The following is a 12,137-nucleotide window of genomic DNA, read 5'->3' on the forward strand; positions in this document are numbered from 1 at the left end:
ATTTTGGGTCATGTGACGACTAGTATAAGTGTAACGTGAGTGACTGGAAGTCTCGTGCAACTCTGATGTGGGTTTTTATCTTCAAACAAATGATGTGACCGGCAAATGCAGAGGACAGAGAAGTTTTAAATGTAATGTAAAGCACTCATTATGAAAAAAAACTACTTCCTATTCATAATCTCATGTAATATGTAAAATGTATAGAAATGCTACATATGAAACATATTATAACTAGTATAAGAGTGGGGGTAAAATGTGTGAATCTTACTGAATTTGATAGCAATGTATCAAACCAAGTGCATATATGTTAAAGTCTAGTTGGTTTTTAGTTTAAAAAAAGAAAACAATGGAAATACTGTTTAAAATTTGAGGCAAACTGTATTTTATTTCTGACTTTGTATTGTGATCATTTCACAGGGCTATGCACAGTTCATTGGATGGCAGCTGTCTAATACAGTATGCGAGTGTCTAATATGGTACATTTAATTCCAAATGTCTAAGCCAGTGAAATCCATGGCTTTCTTACACTGTATAAATATTTGCACCTTCAATAACTCTTGACTTACAGAGGTCAGAATGGAAAGTGCAAGCATGAATATCCCACCTGATACAGTCATGGTTTGAGAGGTTCTCTCTTACTGAAAACTGATGTGTAATTCTTCTGGCGGCATCACATCCTTCCTCTTTTCTGCTCTGATGCTACCCTGCGGCAACAGGAAGCATCATGAGTCTAAAGAAATCATTAAAAAATGTTTATTCATTTTTATTTATTTGTTGTTAAAACAAAAATCAATGGTCGTAAATGTGGGAGAAAACACAACAAATATATAGTTGCCTAAAAGTAAACAGCAAAAGCTGCAATCCAATATTTCATCTGATTGAGAGTCTTTACTTTCATTCATTCCTTAAGCACAGGATTGCTTCATAAAATATCTGGACTAAAACCACTGAGTGAGCATAAATATGTGAGGTGTTTCTCCAGAAAGTGTTTAGAAAAAGAAAACAAAAAACATGAAATACGGCAAATCCAGTGTAAAAACTGCCAGTCATTTCCTCTTTTTGATGATATAAAAAGAGCTGGTTTTAGTGAGGTTTCAGTGAGCATCTCTAACTTTGCATTGACAGAAGATTCTGAAGGTTCAGGGCCTCAGCAAAGAACACAACATGCAGCTCAACCAGAAGATGATGAGGAGTCTTGCTGCCATTGCTGTCATTATGTCAGTGATGATCACAGGGACGAGTAAGTATCTATGATATTTTACTTCAGAATTCATCTGTGCTGTTTGACCTTCAGAAAATCATTTAATCAAACTCTTCTATTCATTAGATGGACAAAACAAGCCCGTTGAATGCTGCACAATTGTCTCCACCAAGGAAATCACGTTACCTATAACAGGATTCAAACTTCAGAAAAGAAATCTGCCTTGTGTCAAAGCAGTCATGTAAGTATTCTCTGTTAGATAAATATCTATTATGTCTTTACAGCATCAATCATTTTTCAAAAATGTGTTGTTTCTGATTCTCTCTATCTTTCTTTGCAAACAGATTCTTCACAAATGAGGGCCTGAGATGCAGCGATTGGAAGCAGGGCTGGGTGAGGCAAAAAATCCAGGGGCTCTCAAAACTTCACAGGTAAGACAAAAGAATACTACAATGCAACAATAAAGACTGTTGGATGAAATGGTATTTTTCAATAGAAAAATGCTTTTTTTGTTCTCTTTTTCTTAGATGGGAGAAGATGAACAGCACTGTCTCTACACCTCTCTCTACCTCATCCCCTTAACAACTTTAAAGATACTTACACTGATCATCATAGGTTCTGCTGAAACCGTTAACTTGTTAAAAAATGCTGTATATGCTTCATGTTATTTATTGTGATGTAACTTATTGTATGAAGAATTTATGTATTTATTCATCAATATTTATTTGGAATTTTACTCGCAAAAGCCATTTATTATATGTACTGGTTACAATCCATATCTGTTATAATCTAAATTTAAAGCAGAAGACGAATTGTGCTCAAATAAAGTGCTAAATAAAGCTGAAGTTGTGCTTGTCGTTACATTGATGAGTGATCAGGATAAGCCAGACTCAAACTCACATCGCCCAAACAAATAAATACAAGCAAGGAAAGTCAACAAAGGAAAACTATAAATTGAAGTGAAATTTGTTAATTCCTGATTTACTCTCTTATGCGCATAAGATAATGTGTCCCTGCTTGTGGTTTTGCAATGTTGACTCTGATGTTGAAGATTTGCGCATTACACACTCAGCATTACATGAAGTTAACCAGAGGTTTTGTTTCAACATGTTCCAGCAGAGGATGTGCATCAGATATGAACAGACCAAGTTTGAATGTATATGTCTGACTCTTAAATAACTACTTAAACATCTGTGGTCCAATTATAATAATGAGACATTAGTAGTTATTATTAATCATTTTAGTTACAATACTGGTCGACATTTTGATGGCATCTTCAGATTATACACAATACTGGAGTGGTGCGGTTGTAAAGTTAAAGGCTTTTTCATGTGTTGTATCTGTTTCACCTCTAGGAGGGAGCACTCTCTAATATTACGAGCTGTCATTCTCATCTGGTGACTAAAAAAAATCAGCTTTGTGCATAATTATCTTAATACATTAAGCTTAAATAGTCTCTTTCACTTTAAATCTCCTCCTATAAAACTCAGTAATGAGGCACTTAACCTCATCAGGATAACGCTTCTCCTGAGCAGCGCAGATCATGTTTGACAGTGACACTCATTGGTATGCTAGCAACTTTCAGGATTATCTTCATATTATAATAATACCACAACCTTGAAGGTCATCTCTATTCTAATGAACTGATACAGAAACATTGAAAGCTATTTATTTCTATTTATTTCTTACTGACCTACTAAATCAACTGCATACCGCTAATATTTGACCAGTAAGATGAAAATATAGGCTATACTGTATATTGATATTTCTCACTAACAGCTGTTGAACGATATTAAAATGAGAACACTTGTAAAACCGAGGATGACAAAAGACCCAGGAGCTGGACATAATCTTTGATCCAGTAAACACTCTTCAACAGATGGGCTATAGTTTTGCTTTAAACTGTAGCATTATGAATATTCCTATAAATTAATTTCACATTTGATTCCTGTGTTGTTTCTGTTACTACTCTGAAAGTGACATAGAGAAGGCCCTAAGATTTTTATCATTCAATTATATCTGTATCGTTATGTTAATAATTCACAAATCATAATCTCAAACTGAGTTATAATTAGATATGATTAATAAAATGTAAAATAAAAAAGATGTAATTGTGAGATTTGTTTAGATGTTAGGTAAGGACTGTACATACTCAGATTAGTATTTATGTGAAGTACAAACAAACACAACGATTAAAAAAAGACCAGTTCTAAATGAGTGGTAGAGAATATTCATCAGTAATTAATAGCAATCAGATGGATTATTTAAAGCCAGTTATCTGCAAAGCTGCATTTTAGAAATGTATAGTTCATTCCAACTGCTTTGAGGTCCTGTAATACTGTGTATATTTGTTTATTTTCAGACCTGGAAAGACAAAATCCAGGTAGACCAAAAATATGAAAGCATATGAAAATATTAAAACAAAAGCATTACTACAGTAAATATATAAGGATGCCTGTTTGTTAATTTCACTGAGATAATGATACATAATCCAATTTGTTCTTCTTGTCTGAGATGTGTGCTGCTCACACCCTTTCCTCCTTGTTGCATTTGGTGACTAAGCAACTTGCAATATCCATGATTCACTGTCCTCAATGAAGTCAGGTTTTTCACATGACCAAAGTACATCCTCAAACTTTCTTTTCTGTGGAAAAATTACTGCATCACTGACTTAGGGTCTTTCCTTTAATCAGTTCCTTAAGCAAATAATTGCACCATCAAATATCCGGAAAAAAAACACTAAGTAAGCAGAATTAAGAGAGGGTGTTTATCTAGAAAATGTCATGAAGATGTGTGCAATTTCTGTGGTGAATCTGACCGTCAGTTCCTCTTTTTGATGATATAAAAAGAGGTGGTGTTAGTGAGGTTTCAGTGAGCATTTCTAACTCTGCATTGACAGAAGATTCTGAAGATTCAGGGCCTCAGCGAAGAACACAACATGCAGCTCAACCAGAAGATGATGAGGAGTCTTGCTGCCATTGCTGTCATTATGTCAGTGATGGTCACAGGGACGAGTAAGTATCTATGATATTTTACTTCAGAATTCATGTGTGCTGTCTGACTTATTGAAAGGTATCTAATCAAACTCCTCTATTCATTAGATGGACAAATCTACAACAAGCCTATTGAATGCTGTACAACCGTCTCCACCAAGGAAATCACGTTACCTATAACAGGATTCAAACTTCAGAAAAGAAATCCTCCTTGTGTCAATGCTGTCATGTAATTATTCTCTGTATTCTCTATAAATAATATGTATTTGTCTTTACAGCATCGTCTTTTTAAAAAAATATGTCATTTCTAAACCTCTCTACCTTTCTTGCCAAACAGTTTCTTCACAACTGAAGGTCCGAGATGTAGCTACTGGAAGGAGAGCTGGGTGAAGCAAAAAATCCAGGACCTCAAAACAATTCAACTTCAAGAGTAAGCCACTGATGAACGCACACTGATGCAAGAGACATGACATGAAATATTAATATATTAATACAATTGACAACATAAAAACTGTCTGATCAGAGAGAATGGACATTTTTAAATACAAAAATACCAATTTGTTCTCTTTTGCTCAGATGGGAGACGAAGATGGACAGCACTGACTCTACACCTCTCTCTACAGCCTCTCCATACAACTCTACATCTGCTTAGACCGCATAAATATATTTCATTCATTTTTAAAGTATATATCATTTTTATTTATTACAATGTAAGTTATCATTGTATAAAAATGTGGCAACACATGTATTTATTTGGTTTTTCAAGAATTTGGAGCTGTAATAATTTGATGACTATGAAAGCCATTCATTATACTGTATGAACTGACAAACCAGTTCCTCTCAGTTACAATCTATATTTATGCCATGAAATTGATATATTTATGCCACACAAATCTGTTAAAGGAGAATTATGTTTAAATAAAGAAGATGACAAAGTATTTTCATTGTCATTCACTGCATTACTTTATGGGTCAAATGCTAGACAAATATCCAATATAAATAATCTTAATAGGATTTGTGATAGCGATATTGTAATATTTTCTGTAGGGAGTAAATGAGGACTGGAACGTGTAGATAAAAAATTATTATTTAGACACGATGTGGACTCTTGAGTAATACTTTTATTCAGCAAGAACACAGCTAATCAAAGGTGACAGTAAAGACATTTATAATGTCACAAAAGACTTCTATTTCAAACTAATTCTGTTGTTTTTCTATTCATCAGATAATTCTGAAAAAAAAAATATGATTTCCAAAAGCACAACCGTTTTCAAAATCGATTAATTAGTTTTTTTCCTGAGGACCAAATCAGCATATTTAAATGATTCAGCTTTGCCATTGCAGGAATAAACAGCCTTTTACAATGTATTCAAATAACAAACAGTTCTTTAAAATTGTAATATTTCACAGTATTGTATTTTTGATCAAATTAATGCAGCCTTAGTGAGCAAGTCTTACCGACCCCAAATTGTTGAACCATAGTGTGAGTTAGAAGTACTGTATCTGATTAGAAAATCAATTTAGAAATAGTGGAGAATAATATGGGGTTACACAAGTTTAGCATTTTTTCCCAATTCACTGACTTTTTCCTTATTCATTATATTATTTTTCCTTATTCAGCATCAAAATACCAATGACTAGCCTATATGAACCCTATCTAGAATTGTCCTTCACTGGTGCTGAAATTGTCCCTAAATTAAAATGCAATAATGATTTTCAAAATTAATAAATATAAAAATTATTATAAATAAAAAACGATCCTTCAGTGTTCTTTAACACTGATTTTACAATATCCTTTAATACAGAAAACATTCAGTAAAACTGCATTTGTCTGTGTTGCTTGTCAGAGCAACACAACTCAATGACAGTCTTTATGCATGAAATAAAACAGTCCAGGGCTGCGTTCAGCCCCGACAAAAACGGTGCAAAACTTTTTTTTAAACGGAAACGGTGATGCGTTGAACACCCTGTTCTGATGACGCAAGAGTTATTGAGCTTGAACGTGCCCCAGGTCACCGTGGTCACGTGAATCAAGTTTAGCAATCCGTTGTTGTTGTTGTTTTTTTGGCATAACCAATAGGCCTAGCAATTCAGAGCAGCCTCGTTTAAATCCTCCCTTCAGATAGCCTACCTTCCTGTTTAACAGGTAAAAACAAACTGCTTTAACAATCTTCCCTCTGCTATTTTATAAGGGAATCCCGCTATTATTTGTACCAAATCAATCGATATTTTCGTATCAATACTCCATATCTGCCATGAGGCCAGATAAATGCCAGCTTTTTCTGGAAAATGTAATTTACCGTTTAGGCGCAAATATTATGCGGGTTACGGTAAGTAGGGTGCCATCAGTTTCTTTTTTCTTTTCTTTTTTATATATAAATAGCCTACAAGGCTACTACCGAAGCTCTGATATGTAGAGAGGTGTTTGCTTTGTATCTATGTGGGTTATGTGGGATTAGTCAATAATTTAATTGAAGTGCTTTTATGGGCTAGTCATTGAAGATGTTTCGGTTCATTTTATGTAATGAGTTCAGGTAGCCTATTACATTATTTGTATGATGTAGGCTATTTAATTTACTCATGATTAATCAGTATTATTTTTTTTATTAATTGTTCGTTTAATTAATAGGTATGTTTGTTCGTTCGTTCGTTCGTTCGTTTTATACACGTTTTGTTTTTGTGCCAATTGGCCTATATTTGCTGCTGTAAAGTGATATTTTAAGGGGATCCTAAATGTGTATTAATTTTGTTTGCTATCTATTTGGTAGAAAATATTATAAATATTCAATGTTATTCACATGTATTATGAAACCCTTATGAACGCATTTCTAAGAACTTGGTAGATTTTTGGTTTCTGCCTTATTTCAAACAGCCTTGCTTGTAATTTTTCGAGATGTACTTTCATTAATGAGTCATTAGTTATTACATTCACTCGCTAATTTACATGTACAGTTCATCAGAGCAAATTAAAAACGTCTCATTCAAGTCACGTGGTCACGTGTTTGAAGTGCGCGCGCAGGTACTTGGACGCGATCTGGAAATGCGTTCTTCTTTCAGATGTACACGTATCATTCGCTGTGGTTTCTCAAATCAAAACAAACAACAAACATTTTGACAGATTGTCGACAAACAGCTGAGAATGGGGTCATTTCTTGCTTTTCCACTGGTGAAACCGCCTGAGATATTCGACCTTCCCGACTCTACGCTTATAGAGGGTCAGTGAGTGGAGAAACTGAATTAACCGTTGATACTCAAGTTTAATATGCTGTTGGGGAGACCGGAGCTAGTTTTTTTTTTTACTGTTGTAAATATTTAGTTCATTTATTCATTAATTTAATCTGACGGGTTTTCTCTAATGTTATTTTTCTTATTTGTAAACCACAAGTAATTGATTATTATTAACAATATAATATCAACAGTAGGCTACACCAGCTTAGTGTAAAGCTAGAGTAGGCTAAGTGTAGCCTACTGTAAGTAAGCTTACAGATTTGTTTGGGATATAACATTTGATGACTTACAAGTTGATGTTATTGATATTACAGCTGATAAAGAAGATGTTTATGCGGAATGTCATGCAATTAATGTGAAGTTCTGTGAAACCATGCATCGGCAGAATATGCGCTCCAAAAAGGAAGTGGCCATGTTTTATGGTATGAGTATTACAATTTCTGAAACATGAGGGACATTTAATAGTTTGCCAGCAGTTACCTAAAAGCAGCACTTTCGGTTTTATTGTACATGATTTATTGCACAAAACCAAAGTATGTCTAGAATCTCCTGTAGGTGTTCATCGTATAATCTGGCATAATGTCGATCCACATGGTCATGATGATGACTTTTGTTTTTAGAAAATCGCATGTTTTTCAGAATATAGACGTCACTGGAGTGGAGTGGTTGAAAAGTTGACGGAGAAATACCCCCAGTGGACATCTAAAGACATCTTGAACCTTAGATACCAGTTTGAGGTTTTTGTCAGAGATCAAGGCTATCTTCTTCACTACGCTACCTTGTAAGTGATAGTTTCCCACCAATGCATTTTTCAAAGGCCAACCTTGACATATATCTGTTCACAAATGTCAAATGAATCTCTAACAGCAGTGATTTCACACTCTCTAATATCACAAGATGTAATTCCCTACAAATAACTAATAGACCAGATGATATAAATACATGAAATATTGATAATCTCTCTCACTCTCCTTTTTTTCTTTACCATCCCATCATGAACTCTGGGACAGCAATGAGATGCTTGACATCTTTCAAGATGCCACTTCTCCTGAGCAGCGCAGAGAGATGTTTGACAGTGTAGACACTCGTCAGTACAACGCCATCAACTTTGAGGAGTATCTTCAGGTTATAATAATACCTTGAAGGACATCTTTTCCATTATGAATTTTTGCTGAATCCGTTAATATCAAAAACAGTTTGTCTCATTATAATTTAAAGGGGTCATATGATGCTTTTTTAAAGATCATTATTTTGTGTATTTGGTGTAACAGAATATGTTGACATGCTTTAATGTTCAAAAAACACATTATTTTTCAAATACTGTACACTTTGCTGTTCTGTTGTAAGTAATCTTAATGATTCCTAATTGCATCTACTTCTGGAAGGCCAAATAAAGTGCTTTTGCTTTTGCACTGAAACACACAGTGTCTCCCTGACATGGCTGCATCAACACTACTGCTGTTACTGAAACCACGCCTTGTTTCTTTGCATGCACATTTGGGCCGCAAATATTTCCACATAGTGAGGTAGATATGTGGGGGCGTGTTAGAACGAGTTGTTTTAGGGGGGCGTGGCAGAGTCTTAACTTTGTAGTCTTTGAAACTTCAGGGATCTTATCTATGCACAATCAGCTTGTAACACTCCAAAGAGAAAGGAAAACTTGAAATCGCATCATATGACCCCTTTAATAAGCACAAATCAGAAGTTAGGAGAATATAGCTGTTGTTTGCTAGATGTTTGTCTCATCTTTTTTCACTCACTGTCTCTTTCTTTTAGCTGATGAACAATATTAACATTGGGACACCTGTACCCAGGCCTCCCGGAATTGAGGACGACAGAGATGAGATTATGAATTTAGTCTCAGATTTATCAGAAGCTTACACCTTTTCACAGATATGCTATGGTTTGTTCTAAAGTACAGAGTGATACTTTTGTAAAGTAATGACTGTTAACTGTAGTTCTATTTATCTGTGTAGTTCTGTTAACTATTCGCTTCCAACTGGGGTTGTCTTTTGCAGTAAGTAGCATACAAAGAAAAATATTTTTATTTATTTTTTATTTCAGTTTTAATGTATTTTTTTGTTTTGCTGTTTAAGACAAATCTGTACAGCATCTCAGACTGAATTATAATTTTGTAATACATAAAAGTAGAAAAATATAGTTAGTATGAAACAGTTTTTTTTTTATTGTTAAGGATATAGTCAGAATAGAATTTAAAGCATAATCTATGATGATAAGCATCAGTAATTAATGGAATCTGCCAGCATATGTTATGTTTAAAGACACATTATTTGCAAAAGCTTCATGGGCTTTTGGTGGTTGTGTGAATCGTGCGTTTCAGTCCAGCAGTGGTGATACGCGGAGTTCCCTTTACTGTCAGTTTAGTTATTTTGGACCTGCAAAGAAAATATAAATCCAAGTCATTTGTTACATTGGTCATCATAAAAGAAGAAATCAATAATAATTCCAGTTTGTCACATTATTTACTGCTCAGTGTTTGTGGCCATGGTATGTTTGCTACAAATTTGAGGTGACTTGTTTTAAATGTCACACACTTTGTCCTTCTTACCTCAGACGTGCCAGCGCTGCTCTCACCCACTGATCCTCAACGCTCGCACATACCTTCCTGTTGTTCTTGGTGAAAAAGCTTAAAGAGAAAGATCATGTAAATTTTAGAAAGCAATGATGGCAAACTTGCTTCTGAAGGAGGCTTATCGTGATTATTATTGGACATCACAGGCAGTTGTTTCTTTATTTGCACAAATATATTGGGGGCCAAAAGTCTGATTTTAAATTCATTTTAATAATACTTTATTTGTATTCAGCAAGGATGCATTAAATTGATCAAACTGGTCAGTAAGAGCATTTACAGTGTTACAAAATATTTCTTTTTCAAATTAATGCTCTTATTTTGAACTTTTTGTTCTTTAAAGCATCCTGAAAGAAAATGTTTAAAAAAATATTAAGTAAAAACTGTTTTTAACATCTATAATAAAAATAATAATATTGTTATCTGAAGAATCGTGACACTGAAAACTGGAGTAATGGCTGCTGAAAATTCAGTTTTGCCATGACAGGAATAAAATACATTTTAAAATAAAATAGAAAACATTTATTTTAAATTGTAATAATATTTCACATTGTTAATGTTTTTACTGTATTTTTTTTTTAAATCAAGTAAGTGTAGCGTCATAAGAAACGTATTTCAAAAACATCTAAAAGGCTTATCGACCCCGACCGCTTGATCAGTAGAGTATATATATTTATGTAATGTTTATTTAGTGGATATAATTATTTAGTTTTCATTGTAAATTATATTCTCAACAAGATTAACATGAATTTGTAAGGATTATTAATTAATTAATTTATATATTTTTATTTTTCTCTGTTTTCTTCAACGGGAGTAACTCCACAAGTTTGCATAAAGCTTGATGATCATGTTCTTTAGCATGATTTGAGAATGATTCAAAGAGCATGACTAGCTCTTTGAAGCAAGAACATATCACTATTTGACTTAGAGAAAAAAAATTCACTAATTTTACATGTAATAACACATTTTTCATCTTTAAAATTATAACAGTTTTATTATTATTAAGGGAAGACAGATTTTTCAATGTAGTATCAGACTTTTGTACCCCACTTATGTCTGTGTTAATGCTGTGGGATTTTTTGTATTTTGTACTGTGCACCCTCATATGTTTAAATGTATGATTAAAACTTGTCTCTTTTAGTGTAACCACATTGTGTGGGTAAATGGGTGAACCCTGACTCATTCCTGCGGTCAGATTACAGTGACTCACATGATGGCATCTATGCGACACACCTCGCGGGAGCTCTGCTCAATAAAGCCCTTGATCACACCGAAGGGTAGAGGATTTCGAGTGTATTTCACACAACAGGCATAGTTCAGCGGCCCATCTGACATCACACAAAACATCTTTCTTAAAGTCATAGTCATAGACCCACATAAAGTACCTCAGTTTATTGCATGTACGAAATAGTACCCATTAAAATGACATAGTGTTCACAGTAGCCAATAGCCAAATTCACAGCAATTACCAAAACAATGCAAAAAAGCAGTAAGGTCTCCATAAGAAACTTACATGCTGCTGGAGTGTGAGGAAACAGGCTTATAAGAATGCTGCTGATGAGAGTGATGGTGAGCAGAGACATAATGCAGTGCATTTCAGTCAGTCAGAGATGTGTGCTATAGCAGTGCAGGGCCTTATATACTAATGAGCGATAAGATCAGTTGCACATGTATCATAGAATCACAAATCAGATGCAGGCTCTAAAACGGGGACAGCAGCAGCCATGGAAAAAGAGGACAGGAAAACCAATATTGCCGATATTACAATGCTTACAAAACAAGTCCCAACCACAGACGTGTTGCAGATTGATCTCACGACTGTTTCTTAGTATCTCAAGCAATTACGCACTTCCCATGTGAGAAGTTGTTGTGCATATGCCAGTATTTCAAGTATAGCCTCAAGTATAACTGGTGTTGTTGTGAATGATGTAAATCAACATCCTGTGTGTAATTAATTTACATTTATTCATTTAGCAGACACTTTTATCCAAAGTGACTTACAATTGAGGAATACAACAAGCGAATCATCACATGAAATGCATGAAAAAACCCTGTAAAAGGTCAAAGTGTAGCTCTAGTCTTATATATTCTTATTATGTTCTATTCTTTGCTATGCTATTCATTT

At 34.3% G+C, this 12,137-nt stretch overlaps 1 protein-coding gene across 1 annotated transcript; it reads right to left on the minus strand.

Annotated features, from left to right (window-relative positions):
• Positions 1-9,461: 9,461 nt before the first annotated feature.
• On the minus strand, positions 9,462-11,654 carry ccl20l (C-C motif chemokine ligand 20-like). The gene is made up of 4 exons (XM_016494329.1): positions 11,526-11,654; positions 11,223-11,340; positions 9,992-10,069; positions 9,462-9,818 (listed from the first exon to the last, which is right to left on the minus strand). Exons 1-4 carry the CDS (start codon positions 11,605-11,607, stop codon positions 9,725-9,727), a joined length of 372 nt encoding a protein of 123 aa, XP_016349815.1. The 5' UTR covers positions 11,608-11,654; the 3' UTR covers positions 9,462-9,724.
• Between the last annotated feature and the right edge of the window lie 483 nt (positions 11,655-12,137).

The sequence above is a fragment of the Sinocyclocheilus anshuiensis genome, unplaced genomic scaffold (assembly GCF_001515605.1).
Source record: "Sinocyclocheilus anshuiensis isolate Anshui unplaced genomic scaffold, SAMN03320099.WGS_v1.1 scaffold1638, whole genome shotgun sequence".
NCBI lineage: Eukaryota > Metazoa > Chordata > Actinopteri > Cypriniformes > Cyprinidae > Sinocyclocheilus > Sinocyclocheilus anshuiensis.